Source organism: Aulonocara stuartgranti, assembly GCF_965226115.1.
Source record: "Aulonocara stuartgranti genome assembly, chromosome: 16".
Taxonomy (NCBI): domain Eukaryota; kingdom Metazoa; phylum Chordata; class Actinopteri; order Cichliformes; family Cichlidae; genus Aulonocara; species Aulonocara stuartgranti.
This window is the reverse complement of record NC_138952.1, coordinates 13,676,689-13,696,309: the sequence shown is the minus strand read 5'-3', so window position 1 is coordinate 13,696,309 and position 19,621 is coordinate 13,676,689. Positions and strand designations below refer to the sequence as shown.

The 19,621-nt window shown below is 38.6% G+C and overlaps 1 protein-coding gene across 6 annotated transcripts; it reads right to left on the bottom strand.

Moving 5' to 3' along the window:
- Positions 1 to 2,794: 2,794 nt before the first annotated feature.
- On the bottom strand, positions 2,795 to 17,897 carry bin1a (bridging integrator 1a). 6 transcript variants are annotated; one of them, XM_082508731.1, is made up of 20 exons: positions 17,567 to 17,897; positions 16,696 to 16,776; positions 16,469 to 16,523; positions 16,256 to 16,350; positions 15,484 to 15,579; positions 15,197 to 15,307; positions 14,973 to 15,065; positions 14,521 to 14,606; positions 14,311 to 14,386; positions 13,823 to 13,878; positions 12,982 to 13,026; positions 11,795 to 11,864; positions 11,189 to 11,311; positions 10,871 to 10,954; positions 9,026 to 9,046; positions 5,584 to 5,973; positions 4,966 to 5,058; positions 4,136 to 4,210; positions 3,943 to 4,044; positions 2,795 to 3,850 (listed from the first exon to the last, which is right to left on the bottom strand). In XM_082508731.1, the coding sequence occupies exons 1-20, from the start codon at positions 17,651 to 17,653 to the stop codon at positions 3,749 to 3,751; spliced, it is 1,941 nt and encodes a 646-aa protein (XP_082364857.1). In that variant the 5' UTR covers positions 17,654 to 17,897; the 3' UTR covers positions 2,795 to 3,748. The 6 variants fall into 6 exon arrangements, with proteins under 6 accessions (XP_082364857.1, XP_082364861.1, XP_082364859.1 ...); XM_082508735.1 differs by lacking the exon at positions 5,584 to 5,973; XM_082508733.1 differs by lacking the exon at positions 10,871 to 10,954.
- Between the last annotated feature and the right edge of the window lie 1,724 nt (positions 17,898 to 19,621).

Here is a 19,621-nt window from a genome sequence, read left to right as displayed (position 1 = left end):
TGCTATGTGAAGACTCAAACATTGCAGTCGATCTGGAAAATTGAAGGCATTCTTTTGTATGACTGCTCAAAGATTTGTCACATATGTATATTAAGCTATTGTTGGAGAGACTATTTAAAGATCTATTTTTTAAAAAATGTAAATGTAATATTTTTTCTGGCAACTCTGTTCATAAAATTTTGAATTTGAAATATAAAGGTTTTCTCTTGTTTGTAAACTAAAATCTGTTGTGCTTTTATCATAGCAAAAAAAAATCTAAACGAGATCGTGACAATACAATACAAAGTATCATATAGATATAGATTATCTAATAAAGTAATAAAGTGGCTATTCTGCTTGTTGTAATAGAAATGCTTTCCGTCTTTTCAAGATCTATGCTAACAAAATGGACTAGCAAAAGGATTTCATAGATAAAACATAAATAACCTATTGGTCACTTTATGAAATGATACATCTATAACTTAATATAACAGCAGCTGTGGTTAGGGTGGGCTGCTGTTTGGTTTCAGTACCAAGGACAGCAGCTCTCAGCAAAGCTCCTCTTTCCTCCCCTTGATGCCTGAAAGCTTTTTCTTTTTTCCAGGATAGGAAATTAGTCAGTGAGCACAGTACCCCCTGCTGGATGCTTCAGTATTTGCAGAGAAGCAAGAAGAAGAAAGAAGGTCCTGGCTTTAAATCCATTCTGATTCCTTTTTAGGTGTTTAGCTTTCTTCCCACAGTCGCAAAACGGAGGTAGGTAAGGATAACTGGTGATTCTGAACTGGCTGTAGGTGTGAATGTAAGAATGAAGGTTTGTCTGTTTCTTTCTCAGCCCTGCACCAGACTGGGAACCTGTCCAGGATGTAGCCTGCTTCTTTACCTATGGAATGAAGTAGATGGATGGATGTCATGAAGAACAACACGCTGAACACAATTTGTTTTTCTTAGCTGAAGAAAAACACATGAATTAGTGAGAAGTACTTTAAAATTTTGTTCACTTTGTTCACATGACCAATGATCGCAAATAATGAGCAGAGGGAGAACTGTTTTTTGTTCCCATCTATCTATATATAGTTATTTATTAGACAAAGAACAAAGTGTGTTTTTATAACCAAATTTTAAAGCCGGCATTAATAACATTTAAAATATAATTTTGATTTGAACAAATTGGTGGATTAACCAGTTAACAGAACGAAAAATTATTTTAGTAAGCAGCAATTTTGTTAATTAAAAATATTGTAAGGTTTATGCCACATCTTACACTCAGTGTTGGCATGATAAATTTAGTAGGAACTGTAAGGTACTGTACATTTAATAAATAGGAACCACAGACAAGTAGCTATTATATTTTTTATCTTTAATATTGGTCAGTTAGGTACAGGAAAGTCCTTTGTGTCATACCCCATAGCTCAACATAGGAGAGTGTTACATAAAGACAAATACAGAGCCAGACTCAGGTAAACATGACTAATTTATACAAAAAAGGGAAAAGAAATAGTGATTAATTTGCCTTAATGTGAAGCTGTTGTTCTCACGTGTTATAAGGCATTTTAAATATACATGAACAAAAGAAAGAAATGCAGTCCAAAGTGGTTTAAAAATACTGAAAACCATTCGAAAAAGTCCACTTGTGTCTGGTTGCTTGGAATTTGTCTTTATGTGACAAGCCTCCATGTAATTAGCTCTGTTTGGACCACGATACCTAGCAACATTTTGAGGCAAGGCTGATGGGCAACCAGCAGTAATAATCAGGACTGATTTGAAAGAGAATGGCAGAAAAACACACACCATGACTGCCCACCACCATCTTATAAAGTTTAACAAAACACATAAAAAAATAAAAATAAATACCTTGTTTCAACTGCCTCAAAAGTGACCCAAGTATCACTGTCTTAAATTAAGGGTGTTCACACAACAACACATGGGAAGTCAGCATGCACACAGTAACACACATACAATATGAATGTCTTTATAGAATATGTATCTGTCATCACAGCTTGGTAAAATTACACTTATACACAACAAATGCACAATAACACCTGGAACCGTAATACCAGCCAGTGGAAAAAGGCCCAAATACATTTGAGTTGCCCTTGTCCGGTCAGAAAAACTTCCCCTGGTAGGTTGTGGCGGTGGTATCATCCAATAACAATAGCCTATAGATAAAGATTTCTGATCTCAAACAACTCATAAACACACACACATACAATCGTACACACGTACATTTTCTCTCAGACTTATTACATGTTAATAACATCATGAGAATCGCTGTTAATTCAGTGACTGAATGAATGACTGAATGTGAGATAGTTTTAACTACCTACGCGGCTACGTCGAGAGCAGTAAACCTTACAGAAGTACAAAACACTCCATATCATCCTCAGTTGGCAATTCTGTTGACATAGTTACATTAGGCTATATGTAATCATTGCTTGGCAGCATATAAAAATAAAAGAAGTTGCTCTGGTGCATATTCATAATCATCTGCATGTGAGTTAAATAGTCTCTTTGCAAACAGAGGGAACTGTTTTCGGCACATTTATTTATTTATTTAGTTAGTGAGGCTGGCTCAGTTATTATATATTTGATTAGTATAAGGGTGTTGCCATATCTATAAACTATTATACTACCAGTAGCAGTTTCTTGTTTCTGTATTTTGTAGGCTAGCTTTTAGCAAGCCAGGCTAATGCATATTTGAAATCGCTTGATAAGGTAAAAAAACAAACAAAAAAACAACAACAGTCAAAAATAATTTATCAATTAGTCATTAATACCATATGAGACTCCCAGACCAGAAATCATAATTATGGATTCCTTGTTTACTTGACTGTTGTCCAGCAATGTAAATCCAGTAATATGTTGATCAGTTAACAACATATATGTATTTATTTGGATTTTAACAACAGGTTCATACTACCTATACCACCACAGAGTCTAAACTAATACAACAACCAAGGGCCAATCTTCTATAAGTAAACAGTTAAAATAGGGATAAAGGACAGGTTTTATCCAATGCAGTTTATCAGGAGTGTGATCACTAATCTGAGAACTCCAGTCCTAGTTAAAGATCTGCTGCTGGGCTGATGAGGTTTCAGTACCATGTAAGTTCAAAGTTAGAAGGAAAGTGAAGTTGCAAGCTAGGAGTTGGTTCGACTTTTCAGCGTTTTAATCTGCTTAGTCACTGTTTCTACTAAAGTGAAGTGTTTTTACCTTTTGCTCAGCCTTACATTCTCTTAACAAATCCATTTTTAGACGGATGTGGGTGTAAGACGCTCTGCTACACCTGACATCATACTAACTACAAACGGTCCTTGATATCTCATTCCCAGTTTAAAACATGTCAGTCAACATCTTTCGCATGATGACGAGTGATCAAGGATAAAAGATTTTAATGCCATTTCAGCTGCAACCATTTCAGGAATCACCATCCTTGCATTTATTCAGTATGAGCTCGAGTCTCCAATCACTTCCTCAAATATCAGGTAATTGCAGTGAAAAACTGCTGAAAGTGAAACCTGTGAAATGGCTACATCTGTAATTTGTAAATGTTGGCAGAAATCCACAGAAATGCCAACATCCCCTTTTAGCACAGTGTAGCAGACCTTAGAAATGCATGATTTCATCCAGGGCTGTGACAGCTCTGCTTTTATGGCCAAAGTCCTAGGAAAGATACAGTATCAGGGCAAGAAAGGGAAAATGGGCAAGAGGAAGAGAAACATAAAGAAAGTGCCGGACTGCGGTCCTGTCCTCTTGTAGATAAGAGGCAGCCTCACAGCCTCTGGGTAAAGTTTTCGGGAAATACTCCTTTAGTGCCATTTTCTTTGTTTTGCTGCCAGTCGTCTTGCTTTACTCCCATCAGCCAGCCTTCATCCTAAGCACACAAACATGCAAGCAATCAGATAACAGTGTCAGTGTTTCTGTGGCACAAAAGCACATGAGTACGCGTTTGAATTTTGAGTTTACCTGTTCTTCGGGGTTGTCAAAAGTCACTACTAGCACCACGTCACCGGCCTTCATCTCCAGTTCATCTGTGTCATTGGCAGCATAATCGTGCATCACTTGGACCTATTGTATATAAATGCTAACATGAGTTATCGTCGTATAAACAAAATACATTTTACACTTTTAGGTTTTCCCATTTGGTCTCCTGTTTTACCTTGAACAGAAAGCCAGGAGGCATCTCTGCAGATTCTGATGCTACTTCTGTTGATTCTGCTGCTACTGCAGGTGTCTGGACAATAAATACATTTAAAAAAAATGCTTAATTTATGGATACATTATTTAAATAGTAACATTTCACCTTAAAGCACACATACATGTCCATTAAATTTTACTACCTGTCTTTTTTAAACAAAATAACGACCTCATCAGATATATTATTTTGTGACTAATGAGATGCACTTTGTCTTTTATTGTATAGTTGATTCGTTAAAAGACAAATGTAGTTACCTAAAAAAAAACATTGCCAAGTATAAGGTTTACAATGTACATCACTTTGTCTTTCAACTGGTCCTTTAGGAGTAGAAACAGCCGATCATCTGCTCCATGTCATCCTATCTCTAGCATCCTCTTCTTTCACACCAACCCTCTGCAGGTCCTCCTTCACAGCATCCATGAATATTCTCTGAGGTCTTCCTCTTTTCCTTTCTTGGCAGCTCCATCTCCAAAATTCTTCGATATATCCACTATTTCTCCCCTGAACATGTTCAGCCTTGCCTCTTTTACTTTTATTTCCAAACCTCTCAACCTGAACTGTTGCTTTGATACACTAATTTTTAATCCTGTTCACCCAGTAAAAAATCTTAACATCAGCACTGCCAACTCTATCTTAGCCTCTTGTCATTTTGTTGGTGCCACAATCTCCATAAATAACAGAATAAATATAAAATCCAGAAAAGTAAGGGTCGTTTTTGTTACATAAAAAAATGCAGCTCTAAGTTAATTATAGCAATCGCTACATATTATAAATTAAACTCTTGCGCTCACCTCCTCTTCCTCCTTTGCTTCTTCTTCCACTACTGGTGCAGCCGGTGCAGTTGGTGTAGCTGGTTCAGCTGCTGCAGCTGCTGCAGAGTCTCCCTGGTAGCAGAGAGAAAGATAAATAACAAGAGAGGTTAAAAGGTGAGACGGATAAAACCTTAAATTAAAGAGGGGCAAAGAATGAAAGAAAGAAGAAACAGACAACATGAGACAAAGACAAGCAGAAAAGCCTAAACAGCAAAGTCTTTGTTATTACAGGCATGCTGGACAGATGCAAGATTAAATACTACTGTACAGTTGCAATAAAGCTTTTGCACAGAATACTATGTGTCTGGATTAGCAGTGACTGGGATTAACTGAGTGTAGAGAAGCAGATGTTGCTATTCTTTTCCTTCCCTCAACAATTTATTTTCAACTTGCCCTCTTTATCACATTTGATGCATCCATGCTTCAGGTCCAGATGCATCCTAAATCTTTCCATGTCAAGATTTCTCCATCTGCCACCTTTTATTCACATGATCTTTTTCTCTCCAGTACCCCATGCTCAAACCTCTTTCTTAAGAGTCGATGCATCCATCATTTTCATCCAGATGCATCTCTATATTTTTTTCTCTCCTTGGTTACCTGACCCTCTTCATTATCCAACACAGCAGCAGCTGGGGGGGCTTCCTCCTCAACTGCGTCTGCTGGAGCCTCATCTGCAGGTGTTTCATAGTCTGTGGCAGGCACCTCTGCGACTGGTTGGCTTTCCTCATCGCCCCAGCCCTCTTGGGCTTCAGCTACGGTGTCATAATCAACCGGCTGGTTTTCATCATCCCCCCATCCCTCTTGAGCTGCAGCCAAAGGGTCATAGCGAACTGGCTGGGTTCCGTCATCCCCCCAGCCCTCTGTAGCAGCTGTGATGGGATCATAGTGGACAGGCTGCGAACCATCATCCCCCCAGGCCTCTGTAGCAGCAGCCACAGGGTCATAGTGCTGTGTGGTCGCTTCTTCTTGGGCACCACTGTCCTCAGGCTGAAGGGCAAGGGTCAGGTTTCAAGGAGTCAAGAGGGCACAAGAGATATTTTACCTTCTGGATATTCTAAGGGCTTCATAAATCAAATGGGATCAAGAAGAATTAAAAATAAGAGAAAGCTGGAGATGTTGTATGACCAGTTTAAGACTAATAATAAAAGTAAAGTATTGTTAATGTAGAAAGGGGTTTGATATTTTTTTTAAAGTGTAACTAAATTGATTTAGAAGAGGTACATTCATAAGAAAGAAAGGAGGGAGCTTGAAATGTTTAAATACTAACAGGTCATAAAGTGATTTTGAATGTTTTAGCCCTTAATGTAACAACTATCTTTTACTAAATCTTATACTGGCCATATTGATGTAGCCAAAATACTTCTCTGTTTCCAAAGGATGATAGTTTTCACTTTGTCTTTAAAGAACACTGTAAGCATTTGGAAATTGACCAACTGTTGTATTTTGCAAAGGCAAATGTTTTCTATTCTTTCCCGATAAAGGGTTTTAGTTGCTCATCAGGTCTAGACTGCAGGCAAGCAAGTTTTGCACCTGGACTCATGCTACAAAGCCACGCTGATAGAATCTGTACAAACAGACGCTTGGCATTGTCCAGGTGAAATAAGCTAACTGTGTATGACATTGTCTGTCTACCAGCATAAAACCTGCATATATCATTCAGCATTAATGGTCCCGTACATCAGCGGTCCACAACCTTTTTTGCGCCACGGACCAGTTTAATGTCAGACAATATTTTCACGGACCGGCTTTTAAGGTGTCGCGGATAAATACAACAAAATAAAATGATGCGACCAAGACAAAAACTGTGGTATTTTGTAAGTATAATAATAAATTATTATTATTATAATAATAATTGTGTAACTTTATTAGCAGCATCCTCCTGAAATGCACCAACAACATTGAGAGTAACATCCTCCTCTCAGCCCTTTAATGCTCTCTGGTCACTATGGTAACACGGAAATATTTCTTTCAAAATAAGACACATAACTACAACATGGGAAAAGACCCAGGGAAACCGAGTTAATGATAAAAACCCAGAATTTCACACCCGAGCTTCAACTCTCGCGGTACCAAACGACTCACGGACCGGACCGGGGGTTGGGGACCGCTGCCGTACATGGCATGGAAGTTAACGTGTACTGTACCTGTACTAATGTACCACAATCTGGTTTTTGTTTGTGTGACTATCATGAAAATTGGGGACATGGCATGTCACATTGTCCAAAGACTGTTAAGCATTTTGAAATCTTGGTTCACAGGACAGTTTTCTAATATGTCTTGGTCTTATTTACGTTCACAGTAGAAGGTGGAGAGATTTGTTGATTTTCTTTAGGCTATATGTTGTTTTAAGACTGACAGCAGTTTTCAGAAATGTTCTTGAGCCCTATATGGGCTCTGCATGGCTTGAGAGCCCCAAAAACATGGCCATTCAATATCGTATTTTAGCACAATCCCTTGTGTATAGAGTATGGAGTGTATTTCTTTTAATGACATAATGTGTCACATAATGTGTCTTTTTTTGAGAAAATTCTGACAACATTCATATTCTTAAATAGAATAAATAGAATAGAATAGAACAGAATAGTTCTTTATTGTTATTTTACACTTTTTGGTTTTGGCTTGACTTTTTTAAAATATTCAATCTTCATTTGGAAACAGGGCTGTACTTAATGTTAAATAAGGGGCTAAAACTCTTGCAAAATGAGAATGGTCTTTTGAAGGGATTTGAACAGCGATAAGTATTATCCTTATCAAAATAATTGGTAATATTTAAAGATAAAAATAAAGAAATGTATCTTAATTGAGCAGAAACAGGACCATGGGAGATCAGAATATGTCATTGCTCACAAGCATTATCATCATAATTACCATAAAGCCCATGAAGATTGATGTGGAAGTACCAACCTTTACAGAAAAGGTTCAGATTAAATCAAAAGACAGATGAGGGTTAAGGAAGGGTGGCAGTAGAAGGCAAAAACATAAAAGCTGTCAGCTTTTTCCCATCAGAAGATAGATGTTGGATCTTCTGTGTGTGGTTAGCAAGCATGGTTTCTAATCCAAGGCTATGTTCAGATGGAGAAAGAGGAAGGAAGCTTTGTAAGAGTAGACATGTCAGTCCTTTCTGAGCCATCACTGCTTTGCCTCAGCCTCAAATATAGCAAAACTCCATGATTGTTGAGACACGTCTCTCTTAACAGCGAGAGGGACGAACAAAAACGTAGGTTAATGGTCAAAAGGCCAAGCTACGAAAAAAGGCTTTGTGAAGTTGCCCAGTAGCTCTTGTTAGTTTACCAGACTCGTTTGTATAACACAATCCACAGCAAGCGTGAGCAACTTCACTAAACTTTGAGAACACAAAAGATCCCTGTGTGTCACATGAACCATGAAAATAACATGTAAAGGCTACATGTTCTATCAGTTTGACATGTGAACATACAGGTACAGCATGTGAAGGGAAACAGAAAGGAAATAAGTCAATTCAGTTGCAAATGATTTCAAACCACAGAAAATATTTTTCACTATTAATATTATGTTTCACTTTTACATTAGAATTTACCATAAAACACTGGGTACACTGGGGCTTTTAAAGGTCAGTGGTGTTTTCAGGAGGCAAAAGAAATAGAGTGATTTTAATTGTGGACTGCACACAAGACACTAATTATATGGACTCAGTATGTATAACTGTATGAAATGTCAACTTGGAACTGAATTGACTCAAACTCATTCACAAGCTCCATTTGTGCTGTTCAACAATATCTTCAGTGTCTATCAAATCACGCACTGCAGACACAAAGACAATGCACAAACAGATTTGGGACAGACAAATGAAAGAGGTCAGTGTATTGAAAAGCTTGCTAAACAGAAAAGCTGTAATAGAAAAGGCATAATAGGAGCGGGGCTTCTATAATGTATGACTGTTATTAAACTGATGGTTACTAGAAAAAAATAGAAATAAGTATTGATGAAGATGATGATAATTAGATTTTTTGCTAATTACTGTTGCACTTTTTTTTTTTTAGCATGAGTATAGATGGCTTACCCATGAGTCCCAGTTTGCAGGCTGTGGAAAACAAAGGAAGTAATAAATACGAAGAGCAGAATACTTTACAGGGTTGTTGCTTTTGCCTTTTACATTCAATAAGACACGCCCCATGCTCTAGAGCTACAAGCCCATAGCATAAGATCTCCAGCAGAACAACTGTACAAGCACTATGTGGTAAAGTATTAACTGATGTGTGAAGTCTGAAGGGGTAGATTTGTTAAATATATTAGTATATTATTTAATTGTGTTAAAAACTAACAACACTCTCAGACCAATGGATAACAATGTCACTTGGAACAGAGGACAATATTTTAACATTAAGATTTGGCAGCCTGTAAAACTAAGTCATAGAGCATAGCAAGAGCATTAGGGAATCCACAGTTAGGTCCACAATTACATTTTTTGTAATTTTGCCTCAGTACACAAATATAGGCAATATGATAAAAATTAAAGTGATAATTGACGTGTTAACTTTTAGCTTTAACTCAAGCATCTTAAAAAAAGCCTTCCGTTAATTGATTATGAATTATAGCCTTGGCATTGTAGGGCCCCCCAACCAGCAATAGCAGATGGCTTCCCCTCTGAGCCTGGTTCTGCTCAGATTTCTTCCTGTTGAAAGGGAGTTTTTCTTTCCCACTGTCTCCTTGCTTGCTCATATGGGGTCATCTGATTTTGGGGGTTTTCTCTCTTATATTGGAGGTTCTTTAAAAAATATATATATACATACATATAAAGGGATTAAGGAAAATATTAAGATAAAAGATTTTATCTCTCATTTGAGGCAATAACTCTTGTGATTTGGGGCTATACGCATGAACTTGAACAGAATTGAACTAAAGTGAATATTATACTACCACTAGTATAATGATTAATGAATATATAGTCAAACTATAACTGCGCTCTATGTACTTCTGTGCACTTCACAGGAGCATTTCTGATATTAATTATCAGTGATTCGTAGCTTTTCACCAGATCAATATTTTTACTGTACTATTAGTTTTGGTTTGCTCATCATGTACTTTCGTGAAAAAATATCTTTTGGCATGTTGGATGTTTAACGTTTTCACAAACTAACTGTAACTTTGCTAATTTTAGTTTAATTATACATTATGTGTACTTTAAAACCAAAACAATTAACTGAAATGGGTTAAAAAGCTCTATACACTGGGCTTCAGAGTGGGGAATTTAAAATGTATGGGTTTGTCATTGCAAGCTTCCTGTCTTTCAAGCTATGTAAATCACAAGTAATGGCATGTAGTAACTTTGATCAATACCATGCATAGTATAAGCCAAACAAAAATAGATAATTTAAGTATTTGAAAGAATAAAAGCAACTTCCCAGTAACGTGAGGAACGTTTAGGTTATTGAAAATTTGTACAGTCTTGGGGACCAAGAAAGAACAGCAAAGCAGGGCTGTAGTCTGCAGTTCATGCCATGAGTGATCCATGGAAAGTGCTAAAGCAGGAAGAAGTGTACACTAGAGGCAGGTGTCTACAGGTCATCATGCCTTCATCTAACTCTTTTTTGGTATTTTGGAAAGAAGCAGAGCAGGCAACACTTCAAACTATGCCACGCTTACCAAGTGATTTCAATTTCTATTCAGACCTATCAAGCTTATTTCAGCATATTTAAAGTGAACCAACCACACTGGCAATGGCAGATGTTGTTGGCTAATCCTTCATTGGACATCTCATTCTTTAACTCAGTTCATTTGGAATTAAATATCATGAAATGAACTTAAATTCTGTCTGAATAGAAACTAAAACCTCTTGTGAAGACTGACATATCTTAAAAGAGAGAGGGTCTCTAGGATCTTTATCTTCATGCCGTGAATCATCCACCTGTGTGACCGTGGAGGCTTTGGTTGCTGCACTGAAAGAATCCAGGTCCATGTCCAACAGGTTGCTCACTGCAGGACTGTCAAACTGATAACAACAGGAACAGGAGGGCTCATTGGCTAATTGGGCACAACAGTGGGAGGGGGGATAAGGACAGAATTGAAAAGACAGAATAGAATAGAATAGAATAGAATAGAATAGAATAGAATAGCATAGAATAGAATAGGAGAAATTAGAGGAGGTGCAGATCAGAAGCGGGTGTTCTGACCTGCACAGAAAGGGGAAAGCTAAAGGGTTCATCGACAGCAGCTGCTCACTGACCTCTGTAGGGGAGGTGACGTTGATATCAGGAGTAGCTGCAGCATCAAAAAGGTTGATGATATTCTCTGTTTTTAGCTCTTTAGATGGTGTCACCTTGGGTGGAGGAGGCACTGCTGGTCTGAGCTAGAATATAGAAAAAAGGCAGTAATTAATTCCTTCAACTAGACAAATCAATTGGACTTTGCTGTTATGAATGCAAAATTCATATTATGCAGTTCAATTTTGTCGGAATGTGCAAATTATATTTTGTATTCATTTGTTTTGAAGTACATGCCAGATGGATCAACATAAATAAGTTCTACGATAGTCTCACAAAAACTTCACCATGAAGCCGTGAATGTGTTTACATATACGATAATAGCCTAAACTGGGGTTCTATTGCCGATCACAAAGAGTTGACCTGAATTTAAAAACAAATGAAAAAAAATGTTTTGAAAAAACAAACAAACAAATAAACCACTTACAGCCCAAAATCCACAGGTATGGCAACCCTATGTGTAAGTGATGATGGCTCCCCAGAAACTAAAACACTAAATGATCCTCTGTGTATTCTGAACAAAGAGAAAACATCAGTGTGTGTGTGTGTGTGAGACACTGTTTGTCTACCTTGGATGGGGATTTGGGGATCGGGGGTGGTCCTCCTGGCCTGAGAGTGTGGTTAGATGCCTCTTTACCGCTGAGTAAACAAGATAGAGAGAAAGAGGGAGAAGAAAAGAAAACAAATTACAGAGAAAGCAATGAAGACGGCAAACGATATGAGATAAAAGCGCCGAGGTTAAAGAAGCAGCTAAATGCTAAAACACAAGATTGTAAGAAGGGTTACAAGACATGCACTGCAAGATTTCAAGCTGAAAGTGTTAGAAAAGCTGTCATGCAAGAAAAGTGAGTCCCCTTTCATGGTTTCAAGTCCTCTCCTCTCATGCAAGCAGGCTTTGTTTGTGCCTCCAGTAAATCGTCACAAGCGAGCAGTGATAGAGGCAACTCCTGTTACAGAGAAGATGCTCTAAAGTGGATAAAAGCTGCTCCAGAGCTGCAGATATTAAAAAAACGTTGACATATACCTGTAACTTAAAGCTGCAACAGGTGATTTTGTACACTGGCTGTTTTAGATGGCAGTGAGAGGTACGTTTTGGAATGTCAAACACATCAAGGAATTTGGTGTTTAGGATTCAGGGAAAGACAACAATTCTGGAGCTCCAGAACTCCAGGGTCCCCCCTAAGATCCAGGCTTATTTTGTGTCAGCATCTCTGAATATGTATGCTGAGTCATTTTACCACAGACAGAAGCTGCAGCTCCACTGATGTGTGTTCACTTATGGATCCTACAAAAACAATGCATGTTTATATATCTACAATTTAGTCATTTTAATCTTCTCTAATTTATTTTGGTCCATAGTTTTTATGATGGACCTTTGCTCTATTGTTGGATTTCAGTTCCTTGGTTTCCACTTGGCTTGAAAACATTGAACACTACTGACTAATGCAGGACCGACTGAAAATTCACCTTCTACCTTACGGTGAAAGACAGCATAACTGTTGCTAACAGTGACAGTCTTGCGTGGCGCAGCATATAAGACACACAGGTCTACTCAACTCTATCTGCAGCTCTGAGCACGAAACTTTCCGATCCAAAAGTACTTCTTTGAAATCACTTGCACAAATCAAGCATCCAGTGCTCTGAAAACTCCCAAGTCTGCAGACTGACTAACATACACGCTAGCTCAACAGACAGGTCAGTTGGACAGACAGACAACAGTTGTTTCATCATTGTTACCCCAGCTGCTTCCAGTTACCTCCTATTTTCTCCTGATGATGAGGCGCCGCAGATACCTGTCTTGCTGAAAGGGGGGGTGGGGGATTCAGGGGTAGCTCTAAGTTAATCCATTGCTGTTTTTGATATGTGGTGTAATAATCTAAAAGATTCACAGTGATAGATTATTGCACCACTTCAGACATGCATCATAAATTAGTGATGCAATAGAGAGATCAGCCTTCAACATAAATCAGTTAAGATCATACATTACTCTAAAATATTTATCCCTTACAAGCACTCATAGAAACGTCTTCTATTTGCTGTTAATGTTAATCAAAAAATGAGGTATTTTTGGAACCTGCAGGATTTACAAATTAAAATAAAACTCTGCTCATAAACAGTGTGGACAAAAAAAGATGTATAAATAACCTCCCCACTTCATTTATGCATCAAAAACAATGGCTTTGCGCTCTTCCTAAGGTAAACTAGTTTATGAGGCTCAGCATTCTGAAATCACTGTCAGGATTTTTTTTTCAAGCAGCTGTTTCAGGTAATCTGAAATGTTTCCAGTACCTCAGGTGTGTAAAACCCAATTTTATCAAAATAAAATTTGATTAAAATTAGTGCTGTCAGCGTTAATCTCGTTAAAATGACGTTAAAATGCATTAACGCGGCAAATCTCCGTTAGCGAGTTAGTTATGGCATTAACGTCATTTTAACAAGATTAACGCAGACAGCCCTAATTAAAATAGAAAAATAAAATGATATCTGTTTAATTCCACAGATCCCTCCTAAAGCTTAACCTCTTATGTAAAAAGAATATGAAACCACAGTTTCCAAGTACCTGAGAGAATTTAAATGACGGCTCATTTCTCACTAACCTAGTTGTGTCTGTTTCCTCCAGTTTCTCCAGGGTGTCATACATATCCTGATCCAACTGTAGAGACAGAAAGATGGTGTGTAAGATAAACATTTTTATATCATGTATTTATTTATTTAATTAATATTACATTTCCTTTGCCACCTTCTTTGATTTATATTTTACACTGCAAAGGCACCCTCCTAATAGATATTGTTATCCATGTATTGTAAAGTGTGTTTGCTACAGTTTGTTTCCATCGTCGGGTCCAAACAAATTACTTAGAAACTTTTCTCTTTCAAGGGAAAAAACAGAAATACATTAAAACACACTTTGCACTAGGTGATAAACAAGGAAGGTTAGATCAGATTTTATATTCAGCTGCAGGCCCTGCTGACATAGTCGATGGCCTCGTCTGGCCTGAACTGTTATCTGATATACTGCATCCATTTCTCTCGTCTAATCTTTATCTAAATCCATCACTGCTAGAGGCTTATAGAAGACTCCTACCCGACTCATTTCTTTGTGAAACTTCTCCTCAAAACCAGCCAAACTCTGGAAGGTGCTGACATAAAACCCAACACGACTAGAAAGGGCAGAGAAGAGAGAGACAGCACTGACTGCATTAACAGCTTGACTTCATTTAATATGCCTATAAGCACAGAAGAAAGTGAAATGCACTGATCCATTTAGGAAAAATCAAAAACACATATTCCCTACCTGTTCCAAAGTGACGGCAACTCTTCTTGCAAGTCAGCATTAATCTCCTCAAACACCTTCTGGGCCCTTTCTAGCTCCTCCTCAGCCTGAAATTAATGAATTAGAGTATGTTTGCAAGTGTGTTAGATGTTCTGGTAATGAATTAAATACATTGTGTGTGTGTGTGTGTGTGTGTGTGTGTGTGTGTGTGTGTGTGTGTGTGTGTGTGTGTGTGTATGCACAACATCTCTTCCACCACTGATTGTGCTTAATATGATTTGTTCTTTTTGATGTTCTCATTTTCAATTTGCCCTCATTAGATTATCAACAGAGAGGACAGACAAACACAGGGATCATCTCTAGAAAGGCTTCCTGAAACTAGCTCATACTGACTTCTTTGTTATGGTAACATATATTTTACTGCTGGGTTACCAGAAAACTCCTTACAATTGTAGAATAAGGTAAATATGTACCTGGCTCCTGGAAAGACTGCTTTGGGCAACGTTGTGTGCAGACAGAATACCCTGAGCCCATCCTGGAGTGGCCCTTTCCAACAAGGATGAGGGCTACAAAACAAACATATATTTTTTTTTAGGTTTCTTACATGTTGATTCACCTAAATAATGAACTGAAAAACAAAATAATTGTTGAATTTTGCATCTGAGTGATTACAAACACCGCAGCGCATTTGTTTTACCTTAGTAATTTTAATGCCCCCGTCCTTTTTCTTGGTTTTGTGTGTCACGGCATAGTTATGCCTGGCACTGTCGTAATCTACCAGCTTCCTGTCCCTTTTAGCTATACGAGTCTGAATAAAAAGAAAAAAAAATGTATTATTCACTTTCTTCATTTATATCGAAATGCTCAGTATTCATACAACATGCTTTCCAGCAAGGTCACAATATATAAAAGAGACGCTCACTGCCACTGGATTAACATTTAAGACCAACGATTTTTTGTTGAGGTCACGACCTCTTAACTTACCTTAATATCAGGGAACTGGCCCAGGTAAGTATCCATGGAGATGAGAGCATGATCAACCAGCTTCTGGTGGTAATCAGTCCAAAGCACATCACAATCCTGCAAGATGAAGGAATGTACAGAAGCAGGCACAAGACAGACTGTTTAACATTATACGAGACAAATCTCCTGCAGAGCACATTTTATATTGGAGTAGCATGCAATGTGAATATATTTCTCCTTTACTTTGTAACTTGTTTCAGGAGCTCTGTCGCATCATTTTGACTTGTGGTCTTCACTAAGGCAAAAGCCTTTTAGCTAATTGCAATGACTTCTTGCTATTTGTGGCTAATCAAAAATGACCTCAAGAATACAATTAGAGGACATTTTAAGGATCTCTGCAACATTTTTCACCAGACGTGGTTCTACGACATTCAGCATAATATAAAGTCTGTAGCAGTACAGTTTTTCATGCTATGGGACTATAATTGCTTGCAGAGATGGACAGCCTGAATATTTCAGAAGAGCGGTTATTCTATTATTTTCTAATCAGCTTGGAGGACTCGTGTAGTTGAAACCATTTATAACACAGGATTGGCGAACATCCTTCCGTTTACCTCATGACGACCAGACTTGTAACACTCAGCACTAAGTGGGCACGCATACTTGAAGGCAAGAAAAGTATAACCCCTGTATCACACAACTTTCAGGATGTCTAAGCGCACACATCATGTACACACATATAGCCTACTCACTTAATATGGCTTTTAAAGAAATAGTAAAAAGTGTTTCTCACCTCCACAATGGAGTCCACTTCATTCTTGCCGTACCAGTCTTGCTCATACATGTCAGCTAGACATGCCTGAAGGTTCTTAGAGGACTCATGCATGGCTAAGGACAAACATACATCCTCTATATTAGCTTATATTAGTGTGTATTCATACGCCAATGAAAGTGTGTTTCTGTGTGTTTGTGTCTCTGGATTGACTTGTGTGTTTGTGCGTGTCACCTTTCACAGCCTCGAGGTATGCTCTTAAATCCCTCTGGAGTTTGCTGCCTTCAGCCTGAGGATGAAACACTAAATGTGAGCCTCATCAAAAAACGCCAATCGTGTATTATATGCTGTGGATTCAGACTCAATGCAGGCTACAGTTTATCCTATTTTAGGCCATACTATTGTTGATATCTAGAAAATGTTTAATTATGACTCCATGAGTCACTGAACTGCACTCTTACATATTGTTTGTTGAAGTTGATTACTCCCTCTTCAAAAGCGACATCTTTGGTCTCGTCTGCTTTGCCAAGTTTCTGCAGAACCTGTCACACAAATAATGATTGAAAACATCAGACCGTACAACTGATTCCCAGCAGCTTTCTGTTTTGCCATCAAAAATCAATAGTATTTCTTTGCATTTGGTTAGAAACATGAAGTGACGATGTAAAACAGAAACATACACACACATGGCAAGTCTTTTTTTTTTTTTAAATATTTGCCATATTGATGGGACATATAGCCAAAATCTCTATACACAGTCTAATTTCCCCCTTCGGTAACATTCACACAGACATAGTATGCATGTAGGGAGGCACCCGTGTCTGCTTTCTGTCTATCTTTAGCCTTACAGCAGGCTTTATAATACCTTTAGCTGAACAAATAGCGCCCCCTCCCAAATATTGAGCGCAAAGTGCAGGTGTTTAAAAGCGTAGTCTGTGGCCTCCTCTACAACCTATAGTCAACATATTGCTGCATGGTTGTTTAATAACGGCCTCAGAACGTATGAGATGATGCCCCTTACTGAGTAACATCACTCATCTGCCAGTTTAGATAGGAGCCTTCAAATACCAGACACATCAGGCTAGATCATGAGCGGGCCTACACCATATCTGACTGCAGTACGTGTCCGCTGTGTGACAGTGTTTTAAAGCAGGGGAGCAGCCTATTTCAAGTAAACAGCTTCTTCCTTAAATACAGCAAACTCCACGCTTATTTGATGATGTCGTGATGCGACACTGCGCCTCTGTGGAGGATGCGGCATTACTGCTTCGTGGCGTGAGGGCCGGAGATATAAATTTACCACACAGCAACGCGTAAGGGAGACACGCTTACCTTTTCTTGCGCTCTGGTTAGTTTTTTCTGCACGTTACTGGCCACTTTCCCTGCAGTGAGCCCCTTCCCCAAATTCAGCTCAGCCATCTTGTAGCGTAGATCAGTCTTTGGATGCGGGAGGGAAGGGAATAAAAGCAATAACGATCGGAGGGACCGCTACGGTTACTGTTGAGGCAAATGCATCAATGTCCAGTTGAGAAACAACGAGGACAGGTGTAGTTGTGTGAGGTTATGATGTACCTGTGGGAAAATATGTGTGCAGAAAGCTAGCTTGTAGTCTCTAATATTGCACTGCTGTGTGTGCGCGTCCCTGACAGGAGAGGAGGAGGAGGATGCTGTGAGAGATGATCTTAAAGGCACAGATGCTGCGCGTCCACACGGGGACATTTTAAAACATCATTAGACAATAAAATAACCGCCGACACGCGGAATGTGAAGAAAAATGACGTGTTTTTGAATTGACAGCCAGAAAGGTTCTTTTGCAAACGTTTTTAATTTCATTTCTATCTGTAATTTGACTTTTTAAATACCTGACCCGAAGTCAGGTCTTGAGATCATCAATGTCTTCGCTTTGCGAGAATTAAACATTCAGCAAAACTTTCATAACTTCCAGCAAACTGGCGATAAACAAGAGGGCTACCTTTGAGCATGCGCGGTTTTATTAACGCGTCAAAACTCGTCCGTCCAGCTCCGCTAATATATCGTTACGTAATAGGTAACATGAGAGGCTGGTTTTACTAAGGAGCAGCTGTGCGTAAACTGACCCGAGGAGTAAACATTTGTAACTCACTATTATAATCATTCATTTAAAAATTATTCTTGTTAATATTTTAATGATGTGTTTGGTTTCAAATGGAATGGAGCCAAACTATAGAGCAGAAGTATTTATATGTTTCAGTTTAAAACGCAACTACAAGGATCTTCTCTACGCACATTCACGGATGATTAAACGAAGTTGATCCCAAATCAATATCATCTGACAATAACGCAAACACCCGTGGACTACATCAGGTTTTATCTGGTTCAGATGCGTGGCTCCCGTGTCCGACACGATGATGATTTCTCTCCGGGAGGGGGCACCATCAGCACGCTACATACATCCACATAAGACCACTAGAAGCAAGGTCTTTCACGCTAAGCTGTCTGATTTTGACAAAAGGCTGCTAAAATCAAGGCAAAGGCCTGATACTGTGTAAATTTAGCCACTTTCACGAAGACGGGCAACTCAAAATATTATTCTTGGTATATTTTGAATAATCCGAGCATAGTACCAGTTGGCAAACTTTATAAAAATATTCCTGCTGTACACTTATAGCTTAGAAAAAAAATCTAATTTATTTATTTATTTATTTATTTTAAAAAAAGACAAAAAACAAAGACAAAAAACAAACAAACCACCCATTAGAAAGTGCAACCCTTTATTTACACTGGTTGTTGGTGCCGGCTCGGAGCTCTCCGAGGTTCTGAACTGACACTATATTTTTTTGCTGAAGGAGCTCACAGGCAGCAGAGCAAACATGAAAGGCTATTGAAATAGTAGGCCGGCACTTGTGTTTTCTCTACCATTACACTAGATATAATTATATCTTGGTTGCATAATGTAGCATGAGAGCCCGCTTAAGGAGAAATCCTACTTACACATGACAAGAAAAATGGTTTAGTGTGTGGAAGCAGCTGTTCCAGAGGGAGCGATTATACAGTTTAATTTCATATTGCATGTAATGATATACCAGGCAAAAAGAAATTTTAAAAAAAAGAGAAAAATGGAGAGAGAGAGAGAAAATGTGCCCTTTGTCCCTCCTTTGCATCAAACTGCTTTACAGTAAATGTCTCCTTCTTTCCTTCTCTCTCACTTTCTCCTCCTCCTCTTCCCTTTCCCCCCTCCCATCACTCCATCTCCCGGGCTCTTTATCCCCAACAATAACAACATTTGGCCACGAGTCACCAAACCCATTCGTTCACATATAATCACAGGAATAGAGCACCCATCCCCCCCCCCCCCCCCCCCCCCTCTCGTGCTGCGGGAATGGTTCAATCCGCTGAGAGTGAGAAAGA